The sequence below is a fragment of the Lacerta agilis genome, chromosome 1, assembly GCF_009819535.1.
Source record: "Lacerta agilis isolate rLacAgi1 chromosome 1, rLacAgi1.pri, whole genome shotgun sequence".
NCBI classification, from domain to species: Eukaryota; Metazoa; Chordata; class Lepidosauria; order Squamata; family Lacertidae; genus Lacerta; species Lacerta agilis.
This window is the reverse complement of record NC_046312.1, coordinates 121542103-121563982: the sequence shown is the minus strand read 5'-3', so window position 1 is coordinate 121563982 and position 21880 is coordinate 121542103. Positions and strand designations below refer to the sequence as shown.

Below are 21880 nucleotides of genomic sequence, written 5' to 3'. Positions count from 1 at the left end.
TGTTTACAGAAATCTGGGGCTCCTGTGCACCACCTGGCGAGCATATTAAGGAGGATTTTGCCAGCATCATGGATGTTTGTGTGTGTGTGTGTGTGTGTGTGTGTGTGTGTCCCAGAGGGCATCCTGCCCAGATCTCCCCAGAACTGGTGCCAACCCTGGAAGCAATTTCACAAATTCATCCTTCCTCTCCACCGCCTCCCACACTGTTCTGGAGTAAACCCCCCCCCCCCGACCCTCTGGAGCAGATTTTCAGGGAGAAGGAGAGATCTGCCGAAACCACTTTCCACAAGCAGCGCTATGAGCGGAGTTCCCGCTGCAGCAACTCTGAATCTAATCTGTCAGCAATATTGTGCTTAAATACTTCCCTGCTGTTAAATTCGCAAACCCTTCAATGAACATGATCTGAATGTTTAGATGCACTCACCTAGTTTTCTGTAATCTTAGGATTTCAGCAAAGACACAAGACCCCTTTTACTTGCAGTCTGATGCAGTGATGCATATTTACTCAAAAGTAAGGCTCACGTTCAGGCAAGTATTATTGCAGCCTTAATCACCTAATTATGGATGTCATCCTAATCCTAAAAGTTCGTAATGATGTGTCTGTCTGCAGTGCAGAGGCAAGAGCAACATCTCAGCAGTTCCTTGGTACAATTACTGCTTATAACGTTCTTGTGCAACCTTCAGAACACTTAATCTTATGTTTTTGTTTGCTTTCTTAGCAAAATTTTGGAGCCGACCATAGGTCACCTTGTGCAGCTAGGATTGACACACGTGTGTGTGTGTGTGTGTGTGTGTGTCTGTAACAAAAAATACCATCTAAATATGACACCTACATGTAAAGACGGTACAAAACCAAGAAAACAGGCACTTAATAGTTGGAATAATTCATCTACCAGACATGAACATTCCCAACAAACTTCAGCCACATGATACAGCTATAATATAATACCATTTATGTGTGAATGTGTTACTTAAGAGCATCCACATGTTGTTGTTGTTGTTGTTGTCGTTCAGTCGTGTCCGACTCTTCGTGACCCCATGGACCAGAGCACGCCAGGCACGCCTATCCTTCACTGCCTCCCGCAGTTTGGCCAAACTCATGCCAGTCGCTTCAAGAACACTGTCCAACCATCTCATCCTCTGTCGTCCCCTTCTCCTTGTGCCCTCCATCTTTCCCAACATCAGGGTCTTTTCCAGGGAGTCTTCTCTTCTCATGAAGTGGCCAAAGTACTGGAGCCTCAACTTCAGGATCTGTCCTTCCAGTGAGCACTCAGGGCTGATTTCTTTAAGGATGGATAAGTCTGATCTTTTTGCAGTCCATGGGATCCACATATTAAGGGGACTAATTATATTCTACCATTTTATGGGTACAGTTGGATACAGGCCTGTATGCGTAAACTGGAAATGTAAATACGTATTTAAAAATGTATTTATAGATTACCCTTTCAGGAATGGTTGAACATTGATTGATACATCTAGCATACGCATATTTGTCTAAGTCTGGTTCTTGCCTAAATACTGCCATCAAGCTGACTGGAAATTAATTTATAGACTCTGCATGTCATTTAAGCACAAAATTTTCATTTCATTCCCCCCCCCCCTTCTGTCCACCCCAGGGGAGAAAGTTACTTCTAGCATAACAGAGTTTGCCTAACAGTGGTTTGCCTTAAAATGTTGGTGTCTGTAATCTGTTGTTTTATATCTGTGTTATTGGGATTCAACATTATTTTGGTTTCTACATTCTGTGAGCCAACTTGAAAGGTCTCTGTCCTGAAAGGAAGCTTAAAATATAACTATACAGAATCAATTCAGGCCCCAAAATGAATGTGAGCAAACTGATGGAAAAATGCTGGCATCTGAGCTCGTCTAATTTTGCAGTTTCCATCGATTGAAATTATGGTTCAGAGCAACCGACAACTGTATGGTGCAGAATCTAATATTGAGCAGGAATTCCGCCTGCTGAAAATCTCAGCTTTTTCTTCTTTATTTACTTTTAATAGATACAAGTTCCTAGCTCCCATTGATGCAAAAATAGGTTCGACAATATGTGAACAATGCCTGATGAAATCTAAAAAGCCATGGGATAGGTTAAGTAGGACTTGTAGGGGACAAGGCTTTGGTGCCTTCTCCGACTCCTTAGCCCTGCCTACGAGTAGCAAAATCAAAATAAATTATGCCAGGTAAATACCTGCCTACAAATGTGTGTAGTTTATATATGTCACAGAATCTAGTTATCTTGATGTATAGAGTTTGTGTTTCTTAAATAAAGGTTTTTAGTATAGACTACATCCAGCCCTCGATCTGTACTGTAGCCATAATAGCTACTATTTTAATTTTTATAGCTTTCTCCCTGCACCTGTTGTAACTACCAATCCTTCCAACTTTTCTGAGTCAGTGGTGTGATAATAGAGCCATATGCAGAACAGCCAAGTTCCTATTAGCAGATACCTACAGTGAAACCCCACACTGCAACTTAAATTGTATATACAGAATATATATAAGCTACTGTTTCTATCCAGTGCCATTGGAAGTCACTGAAATGTTTGTGTAATTGAAATCCCTTTAGCTTCCTCAAATCCAGAGGCGATCAAGATCAGCTCTGTACTGGAAATTGCGAAAAAGGTGGAGGAATATTATACGAAAGGATATGTGGTAGGAGCTATTCACCCTGTTTTACTGTCAACTGGACGAAGAAGACACTTCCCAGCAAGTCACATTTATCGAGTCGTACTACTGCGTCTCAAACTGAGGTATGTACCGTAGTAAATAAGTGTTTCTATTATTATTTAATGTATTTATATCCTGCCTTTCTCCCAAATAGATGTGAGAAACATAGAGCCAGGCCATAAATAGTTTGTCTCAAAAGGTAATTCAGTTGCGTTCCAAGTAACACATTTGGGCGACTTTGTAATCGGGCCTCCATGGAGCATTAGCCGAACAAAAGAGTTGCCAAGACTGAATTCATAATATTTTGGAACGAAGGAAGTTGTGCGTGCTGGCATTTTGTACAAGATACATCAGACTGTAACAAAGGCTGCTTTCTTTCTGTCTCCAGCCAAAAGCATCAAGCATCCAGAGGACAAAGACAACCCAGACTCGTGATTGAGGAGTGTCCTTCAACATATGAAACGCTAACAAATGAGGTGGTAAAAGGACTGTTGGAAAAGGTAGGACGGTCTTAACAATTCCTCCTTGAAATATTTTGCTTGTAGGATTTTCAACATGTCATGTTGATTAATTTTTTCCACGTGTGACTGAGCCTCCTCCCCTCATGTGCACTTCTCAACTAGTGACTTATTGATTTGCAGACCATAGTTTCATTTTAAATCTGAACCTGCAAATGATGGTTTGTTCTTGTCTTGCAAGCCTGGATTGTACACCGGGATTTAATCCTGCTTCATAGGGCAAGCAGAATGCACAGTTTGCTAGTTCAGACGTAGTGAACGATGGCTTGCTACAATCCACAATGTAACTGATGAAATGGAACGCACAAGGGGAGTTAGGAGAGCACATAACCATAGCCACAGTTTGGTGTTACATGTAAACCAACCCATAGTCACATTAACAGGTGGAATCAGTCAGTAGCCCAGAAAACTATGAATTGTTGTATCTTTGACTATGTATAGATAGATGAACCTGGTTTATAGAATTCTATTCTGCTGCAGTAAACTGTTTATAAACACCTCAAAATTGTCAAAAATCATTGGGCCCATTGAAATTAACAGACCTAATTCAGCCACGTTCATTAATTTCATGCTGCGTTTATGCTAAGTAAAACATAGTTGAATAGCTTCCAAAATGTTGCGCTCTATATTTTACTGTGATATGAACTTTGTAGTGTATGGCACTGCTACAGGCCACAACCATTTCGCACAGGCGTTCTGTTTGTGGCCCCCCGTGCACTTCAGCGGAGCACGTTTAAGTGCACCAGGCCCCCATTACGCCCCGCCCCGTTCTGCCCCCATCCTGCCTTCTTCTGGGTCCAAAAGAACCTGCATGTTGGCGATCACACATCAGTTGGACGGGCCTGAAATAGTTGCCACCTGTATTTATTTATGTTGCATAATCTATAAAATAAGCAGCTAGGCCATACTTCATTGTGTCTCACTTCTTTCCTGAAACTGTATTGAAAGCAGGAAACAAGTTATTTGTAATAACAACTGTAGTACTACATCTAAAGGCACATTAGACTATTTTTAATGCTATGGGTTTCGGGCTGATCAGACATGCAGATTTTGTCTACTCTGGGATTTACAACAGGTTGGTGCTGATATCAGGCACCTGTAACACACAAGCTACCTGCACTTTCTGCATTTTAAATACAGCCATACCTTGGTTGTCGAACAGAATCCGTTCCAGAAGTCCATTTGACTTCCAAAAACATTTGAAAACCAAGACACGGCTTCCAATTGGCTGCAGGAGCTTCCTGCACTCAATTGGAAGCGTTGGACATTTGGGTTCCAAAGAACGTTTGCAAACCAGAACACTCACTTCTGGGTTTGCAGCGTTCGGGAGCCAAACCGTTCGACTCACAAGGCGTTCGGCATCCAAGGTACGACTGTATGTGAAGAATCTGTGCACTCATTATACTATCATGCAGAATACGAACTCCCATCATCCCTGATCATTGGCGTGCTGATGGAAGCTGTTGTCAAAAGCATCTGGGAGATACCAAGTTGGGGACAGCTGATCCACACAAGAGGAAACTTACATAAGACTAGGTCCAGGTTGGGGTTGGTTCCATTTGTGAAAGGAACTAAGATTCAACAGAAACTCCCACGTGAGCCAGATACCAGAATGTATGCGAAGATTGCGTAGCCCATGTGTACTAGAGGACCAGGTTACTGAGCTCTGACCCAGCGCACCATTTCATAAGCTGTGGCACTGCAGACGGCATGTTTATGGTTCCTCCCAGGGCCGTCTTAGAGGGATCGGCCGCCATGGTGCAGCGATCCCTCGGCGCCCCCGGCCTACTGCCTCTCCGCCCGCCTCCCTCCCGCGCTGGCCGCCCCTCGGGAGGGGGGGGTGGGCGAGCAGGGGATGAGGGGCGTGGCGTTGGAGTGGGCGCTCGCGCGCCGGCGGGCAAGGGATGAGGGGTGGGCGGACGGGCGCTCGCGCACCGGTGGGCAGGGGGCTGCAAGCCGGCGGGCGGGCTTGCAGCCCGCCGCCCTCGCCTCCCGGAGCCCCAGCTGGAGTGCTGGAAGGGTGCGCAAAGCCCCGCGCCGCTCCAGCTGGGGCTCTGGGAGGCGAGGGCGGCCGGCTTGCAGCCCGCCCGCCCGCCAGCGCACGAGTGCCCGCCCGCCCGTTGGGGGTGGGGGCGGGTTGGGGAGGGGGAGCCCGGTATGCCGGCTGGCTCACGGGGGCGCCCCTGGGAGGCCCGGCGTCCTGGTGCGCCGCGCCACCGGCCCCTATGGATGAGACGGCCCTGGTTCCTCCAGAGCTGCCCCACATTGGCTTTGTTAAAGCCAACAGGGTAGAGGGGCAGGATGGGTGTGGTAAAGCAATATAGAAGCAGCAGTTGTGGAGATTCCTCTCAAACCCACTTCCCTTGCTCTCCGTTAGCCCCAGCTTCTGCCCAGGTATCTGAACAGACATGTGCTATTTTCGCACATCGGTGCACACTTCTTTCTTCCCGCACCCATACTCCTGTATAACGAAAGCATCACATGCAAATGACCCGTCACAATGTTTCTAATTTCTGAATAATAATTTAGAAATGATTTCTAAATGCACACAGCTTAATTGTAACCGTCTTTCTGGGGGGGGGGGATATATAGATCAACGATGCTGCAAAAAGAGGAATGAAGTTTGTCGGCTTTATAACACAACCTTGTCCAAAATCGAAAATCTGCAATGGCACAAGCACAGATGGGAATACAGAGTCGGATTCAACCCTAAGCAGAAGGAGTAAGGAACAGAGAAGAATCAACCCAGATGACAGTGATAAGCCCTGGAATGAAGGGACTCTGAGTGGACAGTCCTCTGAGAGTGGCATAGAAGAAGAAATCCAGCCAGACATCGGGCAGTTGCGGGAGACAGATTTTCATGATGGAAGAGAAGGCAGTCCTAGCCCAACTAAACTGAGGAAAGAAGGTACTGAAAATTGCTACATATATATTCTTAACTATTTCCAAAGAATGTAAGTATCCATTTTTGGACACGGTTACCATCCAGACTGGTTCAAGATCTGAAGGTGCTTTTAGACCTAGCCACCTCCCCCGCAACATTAGCAAATAGTGATGTCAGGAGGTGATATATCAATATATCGTCCAAAACCATTTTGAAGTCATATTGTAATACTGGTTTCATAATTTTTGTCCTGGCAATATATCGCAAATCATGGTGTATGTGTGTGTGTATGCGCTATGCAAAAATCACAATGTGGGGAAAACTGTGACGCCAACCACCCTTAGCTCCATCCTTATTTCAGACATCATAATGTATCAGTATATCACAATGTTTAGCTGGTGATAGATCATGATGTTGAAAACCAGATATTGCCCAGCCCTACTGTTCGCCTCTACATAGTTCCATCCCTATTTCAGATATCGTGATATATTGATATACAGTGGTACCTCGAGTTACATACGCTTCAGGTTACATACGCTTCAGGTTACAGACTCCGCTAACCCAGAAATAACGCTTCAGGTTAAGAACTTTGCTTCAGGATTAGAACAGAAATCGTGCTCTGGAGGCACAGCAGCAGCGGGAGGTCCCATGAGAGCCAGTTTGGTGTAGTGGTTAAGAGCGGCAGACTCGTAATCTGGGGAACCGGGTTCGTGTCTCCACTCCTCCACATGCAGCTGCCGGGTGACCTTGGGCTAGTCACACTTCTCTGAAGTCTCTCAGCCCCACTCACCTCACAGAGTGTTTGTTGTGGGGGAGGAAGGGAAAGGAGAATGTTAGCCGCTTTGAGACTCCTTCGGGTAGTGAAAAGCGGGATATCAAATCCAAACTCTTCTTCTTCTTCTTAGCTAAAGTGGTGCTTCAGGTTAAGAACAGTTTCAGGTTAAGAATGGACCTCCGGAACGAATTAAGTACGTAACCAGAGGTACCACTGTATCATGATGTTTAGCCGGTGCTGTATCGCAATGTTGAAAACCGGGTATCACCCAACATGGCTTCCCAAACACAAAGGTCGCTGTGGGTAACTGAGAGGAGGAGGGGCAGAGCAGCAGGGCAATCAGCATGGTGAAGGCACAGTGTCAAGGGTGTCCGGTTGGTGGCAGTGGTGCACCTGCACTGCTCCAACCTCCCCACTTCCTTGCACTTCTCCCTCTAAGTTACTGGCAACAACCTCCATGATGGGAAGCCAGGTAAGCTCCACCAGCCACAATGGCCAGCTTCAACTTTTACGAGTTCCTCTTGCTGTGCAGGCTGTGCCCCTTTTTAGAGCAAGGAAATCTTAACATGCTGATCCGTGCTTTTGTGACCTTTGTTGTTGCAAGTTACTCTTAAGTGCGGGTGGCGCTGTGGTCTAAACCACCGAACCTCTTGGGCTTGCCGATCAGAAGGTTGGTGGTTCGAATACCTGTGACAGAGTGAGTTCCCGTTGCTCTGCCCCCAGCTCCTGCCAACCTAGCAGTTCGAAAGTACACCAGTGCAAGTAGATAAATAAGTACCACTGTGGTGGAAAGGTAAATGGTGTTTCTGTGCGCTCTGGTTTCTGTCATGGTGTTCCGTTGCGCCTGAAGTGGCTTAGTCATTCTGGCCACATGACCCAGAAAGCTGTCTGTGGACAAATGCCGGCTCCTTCGGCTTGGAGCGAGATGAGCACCATAACCCCATAGTCGCTGTTGACTGGACTTAACTGTCCAGGGGTCTTTTACCTTTACCTTAACTCTTAAACAAAATAAAAAATAAAAAAATCCTTCCAGTAGCACCTTAGAGACCAACTAAGTTTGTTCTTGGTATGAGCTTTCGTGTGCATGCACACTTCTTCAGATACAAAAGCTCATACCAAGAACAAACTTAGTTGGTCTCTAAGGTGCTACTGGAAGGATTTGTTTTGTTTTGTTTTGTTTTGACTATGGCAGACCAACACGGCTACCTACCTGTAACTTAACTCTTAAGTGAGGCTGCCCTTGAAGATGAACTTCCACAACAGGTGTAGCACAGACCCCTCGTTCCTACTGAAGGCCATTCCCCAAAATCTGGAGTCGCAAGTTTGCCACCCCTGTGGTATAAGATAATCTAGAAGAGGTGAGGGCTTTCTTGACAATGACATTCTCATTATTGTAAGGTCCTCTCCAAAGAGGTTTGCCTGGTGCCAACACTGTAGTCAACAGCAGTTTCATTTGCCCATGCATTTTAATAGATTATATTAATTCAATTGAACAAGTTTTAGTCTGTTTGAAATTTTTTATTTGCTGATTCCTTGTTTTTGATGGGGTGTGGTGTGCTTTTGTGCTGTACACCACACTGGTATCTGATTCTTTATTTTTTAAATAAAATAAATATTAATTTAGCCTGGAGTGCTTACAAAATGCTTCAGCCCATCTGCTGACGATTGTAGCAAGAATATAGGTAACCTGTTCCAATGTAACTCCACTGAATGCTTGTGGAGTTTTGGGCCCAGCTCAGTATGTTGGTGCTGACTTCACAGCCTGAAACAAACCTAATTCAGGGAACTGCCTCTCTCTGTGTGAGTCCCTTTGCCAGCTGCAGTCCTCGGAGAAAGGGTTGCTCCATATTTTCACATGATGCTGTATGCAATCATCAGCAGCTGGTCACAGGGCTTTTGCTGAAGTCACCCTGAGGTTTTGGAACGTCCTGAATGAGGTCAGAAATAGCGTGTCCCTGATAGCATTACAGAAAGGTTGGAAAATTCATCTATTTTGCATGGTGTTGCTTCGATGAATATGATGGTCATCGGGTGTAGTCTTAATTGCCAGTATGTGGTTTTATGAACTTCAGTCGAAGTTGAATTATTGGTCGTTATTACATGCAGGCACAGTGCCCTTATCCAGAAGGTCCCCATAAACCTGATGGACCTGTTTTGCCACCTCCCCAACCCCAGCTACAAATGTGGATGTGGATGGAAACAGGCATGTGGGTATGCTACACACAGCAACAGGATGGCCTTCAGTAGGAACAAGGGGGTCTGTGCTATGAATGGGGCAGAATTTCAATTGAATTTGCATTTCAAGGCCAACCTACTTAATTTGCAGTTACTGAAACGATGCACAAACTGAAACACAACTAGCCTGTGAGAACAGCACTTCTCTGAATTTTGCAGTGCAGTTTTCCCACCAGGAGCTGTGTGTACATACTGTATACTGGGCTCAAGTGTGCATAAAATGCCCGTGTAAGTGAAAACAACATGCAAAAAAATGAATTACATGAGGGAAAATTGTTTTGCAAAAAAATAGGCGTATTTGACAAAAATGTCTTACAAAATGAATACGATGAGGAATTTTTGGAAATAATGGTGAATTTTCATAAGGAGTTGGGTTGTTGTTGTTTTTAAGTAAACTGATGCGGTAGTGAACTGAAGCTTGGGAAACTGGAAGAAACAAGAATTCACAGATTTGTGCATCCCTGGTCTGTGAGCATCCCCATTTAGCCCCCTCACCTTTCTACAAGTTACTTGGATTGCACATGCAGCTCAAGCAGAGAGACAGGGTAGCATACAAAAAATATGCATTCACCTCCCATTTCTCCTAATCACCAGTTACACAATCAGTAGGTAAAGTGGTGATGGTGAAAAAGAACTTGGTTGACATACGGTCCCATGTGGCTGTGCCCACAATGGATCAAATCATTCTCTCCCTCTTCTCCATTTTCTTCCCCATCTTCTATTTAACACGATGTGGTTTTAACTACTGGAGGAGGGGAGTAATATAAAACGTTTGTGGCTCAGGGAAACTGTTCTATGAAGGTCCTGCAGACAAATTAAGCTCCTAAAGTCTTTGCATTTTCCAGACAGAGGCAGTGTAGGCATTCTGTATGAACCGAAGAACGGATAATATGCCATAGGTAACCAAGAAGAAAGTTATAGCAACTTAGGCAAGTTATGTGCAGGGTGGGAAAGGTGAATCTTGGAAATGTTGAAAAGTTTGGGGGGAAATCAGAACTCTGTGAAGGGATGTCGGCAGCATAATTGCAGATACCAGATTATGCCGTGAGATGCCAACAGTATAAAAATAGATTGGATAGATGAGAAAATTAGAGCGCTGAGAAAGGGGATGTAAAACAAGACGGGCAAAGTGCCTAGGACTGGGCAGGGAAGATTAAAAAGCAGAGCTGTCCACTCAAAGAGAGGCAGAGAAATGAGCATTTTGAGAGTTGGGAAAAGAACTCAAAGATGAGACAACCTTGTTCTGTCTAAGGAGAAGGAGGATTTCAAATGTTAAGCCCCTCTATTAAGTTGCCTGTTGGCTCAGAAGCTTCCACCATATTGACTTTCAACACCCCACTTGAGTTTAAATGGTTTTCATTTGCCACGTTGAGGCTTTATGTCATGATCTATGGACAAGTTTAAGTTCTCTCCACTTGAAATACTGATAACTGTTCTTCATAAGTGGTCATAAAAGGTTAATCTTTTTTTCCCTAGTTACTCCATTCCTTCAAGCCCTCATTATCTCTTGACTTCTTTGTTTTCTAATATCTTATCAGATAACAAATTGTATACAGTCTTCAACGTCTTCGAGGATGATTCCACCTGTTGGACGTATCACGACGGTGTTTTGTCTCTAAAAGTGTCGAGGAAAGGACCCGTGATTAGTACTTTGGATGCTGACTGGCTAGAGTTAACCACGTTTTATTACAAACAAGGGTTGTCATTAATTGACTCATTCGTACACTGGGAGGCTTCTAAAGGTAACTGAAATCATACCATTAGTCTCCTTGCACCTAAAAAAGGCGATAATAGTATTATTTATTTCAGAACAGTAAAGTAGATAATGTAGTGGCTTCTCTTACTTAATCAATGTTGTACAATAAGAGTAGGAAGGAGGAAATGATTATTTGAGGGAAGGCACAAATAGTAGAGAAATATTCTATTTTTCCCCAGCAAGTAATATTTTTCTAACAACGTTAATTTTTCTTAGAGAATTAGATGGCAAAAAAGTACTGCTGCATTTAGGGGTGTTTGTGAGTGAACCGACCTAATTCACAACTCCTAAACTAATACACGGATAGGAACACAGTTATCTTTTGTTTTTCTGAATTCTGTGATAACATTCATAGCTCTAATAATGCATCAAAATGCATATTAAAATTTGTCTTTTAGGATACCATATTTGATATGGATGTTTCTGATGCAGGAGAATAACACATAATTGGTAACTTATGTGATTGGAAGTTCGGGCTTCAATGTGATTGTTTGGTAACTGAAAAGCTTCAAGTTCTTTAAAGTAGCGTGCTAATTTTTCACCCAATATTCATTTCTTTACTGTTACTATCACTGTTTGTGATAGTTGGGTATGAATGGAACGAAGGGCATTAAGAACAGTTTCTTTGTGTGAGGTCTCTTCTCTGAAGAGCTGCTTCTAATTTCACAGCATTTCACAACAAGTCCTTGTATGGAAGATATTCAAGTGAGAAGCATTAATAGCTAAATGATAACATTAAGAAAACCTCTTAAGTGAGTAATTTTATGTCTGCTTAGTGCTTTCTATTTTACACATTAACATAAAGTATATGTAAGCAAACAATAACATGGTTCATTTAAGAGGTCTTCTTAATGTTATCATTTGGCTATTAATGTTCATTTTAATGTTTTCCATAACTGATTTTCCCTGTGTGGAAAATAGTTTAACATAAACAATTTTAATATGGCAATTAGATATATTTATTAAAATATTTTTATTCATTTATCTTTGGAAACTAAAACTTTCTAGATTTTGCTTCAGTATGTCATAGGTGATTGACTGTGTTTGGCATTTACAGAGAGAAGTACATATAGGAACGTAACAGATCGTGGAATTTAGTGTGGGGACTCCACAAGTTGCTAGCGCCATTAATTGAAAGTAGCAATGATGCCCTGGATTGATCTGTAGGGAAAATGTGTCATCTCCCTTTTTCAAAAGGACCTCTGAAATGGTTGTGTGTTAAGAGAGAGAAGGAAGGGTGTGCTTCCAGTGTCTCACACTAATGATGTCACTTCTGGGCACACTTCATTCTGCAGCACTCTTCACAGTGATGGTAATATGTGAGGGTAAGACATCCTGGTACACGCAGGTGGCGCTGCGGTCTAAACCACTGAGCCTCTTTGGCTTGTCAATCAGAAGGTCAGCGGTTTGAATCCGCGCGGCGGGATGAGCTCCCATTGCTCTGTCCCAGCTCCTGCCAACCTAGCAGTTCGAAAGCAAGCCAGTGCAAGTAGGTAAATAGGTACCACTGCCGCGGGAAGGTAAACGACGTTTCCATGCGCTTTGACTTCCATCATGGTGTTCCATTGCGGCAGAAGCAGTTTAGTCCTGCTGGCCACATGACCCGGAAAGCTGTCTGTGGACAAACACCAGTTCCCTTGGCCTGAAAGTGAGATGAGCGCACCAATCCCATAGTCACCTTGGACAGGATCAACCATCCAGGGGTCCTTAATATCCTAAGAAGTGTGTGTGAGAGACAGGCAGACAGAGATCATATGAACATTATACAGCTACAACAGATCAGAGGACAACAGTCCAGGCACTGTTTCTCTCTCTCTCTCTCTCACACACACACACACACACACACACACCCCTATATCTAATACATGCAAAGTGCCAGGAATCAGGTATCTCCTTTTTACAGGCTCTTTAGGAGAGGGAAATGACATATACACCAGGCTTCCTCGACCTCAGCCCTCCAGATATTTTGAGACTACAATTCCCATCATGCCTGGCCATTGGTCCTGCTAGCTAGGGATCATGGGAGTTGTAGGCCAAAAAATCTGGAGGGGAAGGTGAGGAAGCCTGTTGTACACAGTAATTCCATACCAGGTTGTGTGTGTGTGTGTGTGTGTGTGTGTGTGTGTAATCTCATGGAGAATAGTACTAGAAGCTGGTGCAATCCACACTTGATTCCATGATCAGTTTAGTTAGTAAAGGTGACATTATTTTTCTCTGTAGACTCCAAACACAGAAGAGTGCTGATGTGTTAAGACAGAGAGGAAGAAAAACACCCTAATTTGAATGAAATAAAAAGCAGCTACATTAATGATATATTTATTAACGATTCAAAATTTCTATCATTTACTTCCTTCTTTTCTTGTTTCCCTAGCTGACTACTTGCCCAAATCATTAGAAGGCTTATTTATATATGAAGAAGAAGGCACAGGAGTGCCCGGTTCAAACAGGAAAGGAAATGACGCCATTGTTGTAGAACAATGGACTGTAATTGAGGTAAATGCCTTGTTTTTGTTTTTATGTATACAAGTTAGTCTCATAGGTTTGTTTGTCTCCAGATTCAGAATGATATCGCTTACAAATCAGTTCAAATTAGTAAATAATTATAAGCCAGTCTGTAAAATGGGTGCAACTGAGTTGGCTTGAGTTGGAAAACCCAATTACTATATTTTCTTGTAAACGCTCTTAACTAAATCATAAATTTTACTAAGGAAATATTGAAAGTGTAGATGTTGGTCAGGCCTTTAAGGTTACATACCGATTCAAACTTTTAAGGCACACACTAGCAGATTGTACCGTACTTAAAATACATCATAGCAGACTATTGTATTCAGCAAGAAGACTCTGAATAAATATCAGGAGCTTTGCACAGTTGTATATTGCGATTTCTGCGTCGCACATTCTTATTTGAACATTTCGTGCAAAATACGCCTGGCAGACAAACTTGAAAAACCACATAGGGGTTTGGGTTGATGTTTGGTTTGGGCCATAGAAATTAGCCACCGTACTGCTGACAGTATATATGTGGTAGCAGCTTCTGCTGGAAAAACTGAACCTTTGGCTTAAATGATGGAACCGGTTTCTAGGAAATGAAGAGGCACAATAAGCTGACTTGTTAAGCTCCCCAATCAAGGTGGCCTCCCCAAAATGTGTTTGCCTTTGAAATATTCCTCGCCCCCTGCTTTGGGGGTGAGGACAGCTTTTCTAACCACTAGGCATTCTACTTTTAAATTACACTGCGTTTCAAAAATCCTTAACTTTGGAAGGGTAAGACTTTTTTAAAAAATAAATAAATAAGGGAAAGTAGTGCATAAAATAAATATCTAGCAAAGTAGTTCTGTTAGCACAGGGGCTTTTGGCTGGGCAACTGAGCTTTCCTCTCCCCGTGTTTCTCCCGCACACCCCATAAATCTGCTCACCCTCTGGAGCAAATTTGGAGCATGGGGACATGCAGGGAGAGGAAGTTCCATTGTGTAAAAGGAAATCCTAGTGCTCACAGAACTACTTCGTTGTATTATGCCACCCGTTGGCTCAATTCTGATGGACATATGAAGGAGAGCTCTGCATTCAGACAGAAGGAAGAAGAAGCAAACTTACCTTTTCATTTTAAACATGGCTTGTTTCCGCACCAGCAAAAGTGGCTTTGGCAGAATATCTAGATTGCTCCCACACACAGTTGCTATGTTTGATCAGAGGCAGCATTAATTAAGAAAGCAGAATCACAGACTCCTCATAATTTCCTTGTTTGCTCTCAGTTCAGCAACAGAGTTAAAGGTCAATCAGGCACATAACATCCTTTTTCCTTTTCTTTTTGGTTCTGTCATGGGAGGAAGGGCAGGGCATACAATTAAAGTTATAGTAATAATATAGCAAAGTTATAATAATAACAAATAACAACTGGGGGCAGGGAAAAGAGGGGAGATGAAATTTATATGTGAGTATAACATGCAAATCAGATCCAATATAAATTTACCAAATTTGAATAGCTAAATAATCAAGAATAGCCAAATAACACAAACAGATTTTGCCAGTGATTGTCTGAGCTATCTAACTTTTCAAGTTTAGCAGAGTTAATGCCATTTTTCAGAGTTCATCTGCCTGCCACTTACATTCTTTTTCAGTCATGGGATTAATCAGGCATTAGAACTGCCATGCCCTTCCTGGTAGGTGGTGGGGGCAGATGCCCCTGCCACCTATCAGGAACTGGATCCTGGCCTGCACCCTGCTTTGGCAAATGGGGATGCAGGCTGGGACTTGGGCTGTGCCAGGGAGGCGGAGCCAACAGAGCAGGTAGGCTTCCCTTGGATCTGCCCCTTGCCCATTTAACCAGTCCACACCTGTTCGTTCCCTCGCCAGTTTTCCCCACCTACCCACCCTCAGTTTTTAGCTGATAGTCAATGTCAGGGAACTGTCCCCTATGCAGTGCAAGGTGGTGGAAGGGCTCTCCGGATGCTACAGATTGCCCCAGTCCCACCTTGCCAGCAGCACCTCCTCTGGTAGCGAGAGGAGCGGCGAGACGTCCAGCGAGGAGGGGGAGAGTTCACAGGGGAAAGGGAGTAGAGGCTCTGGGGATGCAAGAGAGACCCAGCACTCCCTTAGTCCCGAGGGCAATACAGGGGGAACACAATTTCCGTCGCCCCAAAGATGTTGTGGGGTGAAGAGAAAGGATGGAAGGCGGGGTTTTCGGATACCGAAACTCTTTTGTTGGGGTCAGAACCGGAAGGGGCCATTCCCGGATTATGGCGCCGCTTGATACAGACATAAACTTTTCAGCTCTGCACTGTACATAGTTTGCACAATAAAATCCTTAAAGGAAACAGCGGACTCCTGGCTGCTTACTCATGAGCAACTAACTGAGAACCTTACAGTCAATGACTTTGCTGTGGCTACAGTGGTCACTGTCCTTTTGGGGGTTGGGTAGGAATTTGCCCACCGGGCTGATTGACACTGACCTGGTGGTTTTGCCTACCTCATAGCAATCGTCACAACTGGTTGGGCACTGGGGCAATCCTTTGTTTTGGATGGAGGGGAGGTTGTAGTCTCCGCTTGCCCCTGCAAACGCTGGGGTATCCCTTTAAAGGGGTCTTGGGGGGAGTGGCCATGTTTGCATGCCCAGTTGGGGCCAGGGCCAAGGGCACTCCCCCAGTCAGCGGTCCCTGGGGGGGGGTCACCTTATTTGATGTAAGTCTTAGGAACCCCCGTCTGGATTGACCATGTGTCACTTCCGGCGGGTGGACCAGAAGTATTTAGATTGCCCCATGCCCAAGCCAAACCTCTTTCATCTGTATTCAATAATGTTGTGCCCTGTTTTGACCCAAAACCAGTCTCTTTGGTCTCTTATTTATATGGCTTGGATTATGGGGAGTTCAACCACCTGGTCCCGCAAGGGTGTCCAAAACTGCTATTTGGCTTGTGGAAATGCTTGCTGCTCTCCCCAAATATACTAATGCCTCTTTTTTTTTGTTGTTTTTTTATATAGGGCAGTGAAATCAAAACAGATTATGGTCCTTTGCTACATACCTTGGCTGAGTTCGGTTGGCTTTTAACATGTGTGCTGCCTACTCCAATCATCCGACTGGACAGGTAAATGAAAACGGTGCCTTTCTCTCCCTAGTGCATGGAAGCCCGACTAGCGGGGACATACCTGCTCCTGACAGCACATGGGGTCTGAACTGATGCCACCTGGCAGGCAGGGCTTCTGTTTTCACCCAAGCAGCTTGGTCTCAGAGGCACGGTTCTCCAGGAATGCCAATCAAGGGCTTTCAAATGAGTAACACACACACCCAAAATTAAAATGCTGAGCAGGGTCTCCGTCCCTCTTGACTATGTTAACCAAGTCAGCCTGAGGAAGGAGGTTTCTCAGATCTGTTTGTAAGCAGCAACCTGGAGACCCAGGTTTGGGAATCCCTGAATTAGAACAGTTATGGTATCCCTCTTCTGTGATAGATTCAAACAGGAGTGACCGTTTCACTGTAATTACAAAGGCTACCAACTACTTCAGCAGAGTTTGTTGCTTGGGAAGGAAAACTGTCCGTGTAATTTTGGTGGTGGGTGGAGTAGTTCAGGAACTGATCCAAGCAAATACGTATTTTTTTCCAAGGGAGTTGACCTAGTTTCTGAATCAATTCTTCTTTTTAAGTGGAAAAGCAGCACTAGTGTTCCAGATAGTGTTGATAAAACACTCGAGTGCAGGGTTTTTTTCTCTAAGGGAGAAGAGTCCATTGTTGTCACAGAAAAGAAAAGCAGAAACAACTGAGATTTGGGAATTCCCTGATTTGTTTTTTAAAAGTTGTAGCCTGAAAATCACCATTAAGACTTTGAGCTCTGATCAAAAATCTGTTCTGACATGTTTGGGGTTTTTTTTGAAGATAAGAATCACATTTTTTTGGTCCCATAGTTTCATTCTGAATATTTTCTGCACTTTTGTTATGGAAAATAAATTGGGGTTTTTATGCATGTATGTCTGTATGTATTTCCAATCCATCTGACTGGGTTGCTAGTCATAAAACTGAATCACAAAAACTGTTAGCAGTAGTGAGACATCTGTCAAAAGACATTCACTTTAGCATGAACATGGTATTGCTGTTGTCTGAATATGCTCATTTTTTTCTGATCAACTGAAACCTTTAGAGCAGCATCATATTTGCTGTTTATTGGGATCTGCAATGATCAAGTAGGAAAAACCAGCAGAAGGGAAATTGTCCCAAATTGCTTTCCATCAACATCCTTGCAGATTTTAACCACAACAAGCCTTTAAAGGCAAACAGGAAGCGGCTCTTGGCTTGATTGCCATTAGAAGGGAACTGGGACATCATAAGCAGAAAGGGGGAGGTAGAGGAAGTCGGAAATACTACATAACTAGCCAGCTCTTGCAGACAATAATATTTGAGTTATTGAGTGGTATGATTTATCATGTGCTAATAGTGAATGAGCACTGTTTCTGAGCCATGATAGGTATGATTTTGGAAATAAAGGGAGAAAATTAAGGGAATATTCGAGACATTGGTAGCCCAAGGAATCTCCACCTAAAGGGAATATTTGAGACATCGGTAGCAATGCAGGAATCTTAATTAAAGCATCTTCACATGTCTTCTAAAGATTGTATAGTTAATTATCTCCTTGGCATCTGATGGGAGGGCGTTCCACAGGGTGGGTGCTGCTACCAAGAAGGCCCTCTGCCTGGCTCCCTGTAACTTTACTTCTCGCAATGAGGGAACCACCAGAAGGCTCCTGGAGCTGGATCTCAGTGTCCGGGCTGAACAATGGGGGTGGAGACTCTCCTTGAGGTATGCAGGGATGGAGCCGTTCAGGGCTTTAAAGGTCAGCGCCAACAATTTGAATTGTGCTCGGAAACGTACCAGGAGCCAATGTAGATCTTTCAGGACTGGTGTTATATGGTCCTGGCAGCCGCTCCCAGTCGCTGGTCTAGCTGCTGCATTCTGCATTAGCTGTAGTTTCTGAGTCACCTTCAAAGGCAGCCCCACGTACAGCACATTGCAGTAGTCCAAACACCACTCTGGAGAGACAGTATTCATGTGAGCTGTTTTAATTGCTTGCAAACTGTTGTGACCCATCCTCTGACTTCATGGTGAAAGGCAGGCAAGAAATAGAAATAATAAACAACAGTAATAGCAACAATAACAGCTACTCTTAAATAGGAGGGCTCCAATCCAACCAAGTGTGCATATAGCCTTATTTTTAAAGGCAAAACCTGTAGTAATATACTGTTTGACAGCAAAGGGGGCATGTTGGAAGACTAAACGGAAGCCTCCTCCTTTGCTGACCAGCAATTACAGTTGCAGTTTGCACAGCCCAGGGTGTTAGATCAGGTTAGTGTATCACAGGCATGTCCAACAGGTAGATCGTGATCTACCGGTAGATCACTGGACGTCTGCGGTAGATCACTGGTAGATCATTGGGTCCCCCCAAAGAAGCTGAACAACTCTGACCCCTAAAAAAACCCTCAATATTTTTCCTCCTCCCTGAAAAAACTCAACAACTGTGACCCGACCCCCCCCCCCAAAAAAACGTGGGCCTTCCTCCTTCCTAAAAGAAGCTCAACAACTTTGAGCCCCCCAAAAGGGTGTAGATCACTGCCAGTTTTTAACTCTGTGAGTAGATCGCAGTCTTTTGGGAGTTAGCCACCCCTGGTATATCACATATCCTGCACATGAATTCCTCATCTTGCTAGGGTTCTTCATCCAAAAGTCTGCTTCTGGCACACACATGTGAGTTGGAGTGCTGGTGTAATGTCTGGCAAAACCATTACATGATTTATATTTAAAATTTCTGTGTTATGTCCTTCAACTGATAAATCATTTCCACTAGTATCTATTCTGCAAAGAAAACATAGCAACAACGTCATTAAAAATAAGCAAACAGAGGAAATGCCACATTAATTAGTACTTGTCTGATGGGTTTCATGCTGTCTTTCACATGGCGGATTTCCTTAAGAATGCAAATCACATGTCTGAATACAGAACAGCATATTCTGCAGTCTACGGTTCTCTTTCCCTCCCCCTCCCCCCACCCCGCCACCGACTTTGAACTCTTAACATCAGAACTCCTGGTGAATCTTAATAACTTTTAGTATCCCAATGTCTTGTACATTGCAGAGCTAAATGAAAGAACAGAGCTGTTGTTTTCCCCAAATCAGCTGGCGCAGTGCTCTGTGCATAGAATTATATCAGGGAATACCTAGCTAAAAGAATAAATAAAAATGGGAATTTATGGGTTGGTTCCTAAGACACAAGAGCAGAGTTCTACTCATATAACAGGCCTTTCCTGCTACGTCCTTGGAGCCCTCTGGGCACTCTGAAAATCAACTCGTGAGGCTCAGGGTATCAGAGATGGAACCAGGGGGACTGTACCTTTCTTGAACATGTGCCTTACTCAAGGTAACCTTTGGATCCAGCCATATGCATCAGCTTCTCGGTGCAACTAGTAGAGTAAAAGCAGTCACACACTTAAGAATAAATAAAACTGGTCTGAACAAAGACATTGGATTCTTATCTCATTATACATGACAAAGCTATCTTTAGCCATCTCGCCCCTTGCTTTTTCCTTTAAGACCAATTGCAGTCGTTAACAGTCGTCAACAGGTTTTCTACACCTATCAGCCAATCACCCATTCCCACCACCCATCTGAGTAACACCCCTCCCCACTCTCTCACTATATATAAGGGTCTGGTGACGTCTGTTTCAGTGTATCTGAAGAAGTGTGCGTGCACACGAAAGCTCATACCAAGAACAAACTTAGCTGGTCTTTAAGGTGCTACTGGAAGGAATTTTTTAATTTTTAATTTTGTTTTAAGACAGTGAAAGAAGCACTCATTAGCTTCCCTCTGCAGCTTTCGTTTTCACACTCATATTCTACCAATTAACAATTTTTTGCAGACCGACAAGCCATCCCACCAAGTGATGATGCAATTGCACTGCTTTGAAAAGGTGTGAATCTCCAGTAACTTAGCAGTAAGAACAACAAAATGTTCATGGGACTACAGTCCACTTATAGCTTCTTCCCTTTTTTTGGTGAAGCAAATGAGAACAGAAGGAGCTCCCCTGTCTTGAAGACTTTTGGGTCTGGCTGAGCTGTTTCTAGGCATTACATTTTTCTCCTTGCTGGCTAGATAGACCTATAGACTATCTGCTGCTGTTATTCTTAGCTTGTTTTTATTAACGGTTGTATCCATTGGTGCCCTTCCACAACCAAGTTCTTCCATTCACAGTCTTTGCTAACAGGACAGGAAGAGCAATGATTATTGCCATTCCTTCCTTCCTTCCTTCCTTCCTTCCTTCCTTCTGCCACAGCCCACAACCACCATCTTCCATCCCAGAATCGTAAAATTGTAGATTTGGAAGGGACCCTGAGGATCATCTAGTCCAACCCCCTGCAATGCAGGAATATGCAGCTGTCCCATACAGGAATTGAACCAGCAACCTTGGCATTATCAGCACCACATTCTACTCCACTGAGCTACCCAGTCCCAGAAAATCTGAAGCAGATTTTCAGGGAACTGTACAGGGGAGGAAAATTGGCAAAAAGCCCCTCTCCTCCTCTTGCAGAGTCATCTACTGGATCAAAAGTCTTCCCGTGAAAAGAAGAGCACCAGCAAATTCAACCCCAAGAATGGCGCAAAACGCCCTCTTTAAAAATAATTAAACGTCTAATCCCATATATACAAAAAACCAACCTAGCCCCAGCAATTAATTCATTTCTAATTACTTATTTCTCTATAATGAAATAGGAAGCACATTCCTCTGGCCATGACTGCAGCTCCCTAAGCCTGGTTTTCAGTCAACTTTATTTCCTTTCCCAGGATACTGCAAGAGAAGCTTGTTCTGCCGTCAACAAACTTGTAACAGCTATCAGCTTCAACAAAAATGAACTAAATATACCCTTCAAAGCAGCCAAATTAAAGAAAAAAACATAACTGTTAGGAAGGCAAAAAGCAGTGTTAGAAAGGTAAACTAATTGCAGTGTCAGCCTAAGTTATGCATTCTTTGGCAAAGGCGTAAAATAGAAAGGGGGGGGGGGTGAGATTTAACTTAGAAAAGAAACTCCCCTTTAATGCACTTTCCCTCCCTCATTGAAATTCAGCAGAAATTCCACCATCACTCAACTCAGTTGTGAATTAAAGTAAGCCCCTGGACATTGTCGTGTTCGGCATTTTAATAAGCCCAGACATCACACATGTTAAATTTGCTTCCAGACTGTAGCCCTCGCATGCTTCCTTGTTAAAACCAAAGTTTTGCCGTAGTCAAACTATTTTAATTATTCCGTGCCTTTGTTGAGTAGGGTACACAGGAAAGGAAATGCCTTGTTGCCAGACAAATTCCTGGGATCAGAATCCTGCACATTTTTTACCCGTCAGGAAGGCTTGCATGTAATATGATGTTTCTTCCTTCTCTCTCTCTCTCTCTCTCTCTCTCCCCCCCCCCCCACCTCCCTAGTCTTTCCCAGTGGAATCTTTGGAGTTATTTCAATAGCCTGAACACTGGTTCCTTAAGCACATACTAGTATGTGGTGGTACTTAGTGCCAAGCGAC

General features: G+C 43.7%; 1 protein-coding gene across 2 annotated transcripts in view; it reads left to right on the top strand.

The window, feature by feature from the left end:
* RFTN2 (raftlin family member 2) overlaps positions 1-21880 on the top strand; it is a 37383-nt gene that overhangs the window by 2355 nt on the left and 13148 nt on the right. For both annotated transcript variants that reach the window (XM_033169159.1, XM_033169150.1), the window contains exons 2-7: positions 2567-2750; positions 3056-3167; positions 5778-6093; positions 10618-10821; positions 13207-13328; positions 16312-16415. In XM_033169159.1, the coding sequence (XP_033025050.1) occupies positions 2567-2750; positions 3056-3167; positions 5778-6093; positions 10618-10821; positions 13207-13328; positions 16312-16415 (1042 nt within the window). The remainder of the gene's footprint in view (positions 1-2566; positions 2751-3055; positions 3168-5777; positions 6094-10617; positions 10822-13206; positions 13329-16311; positions 16416-21880) is intronic.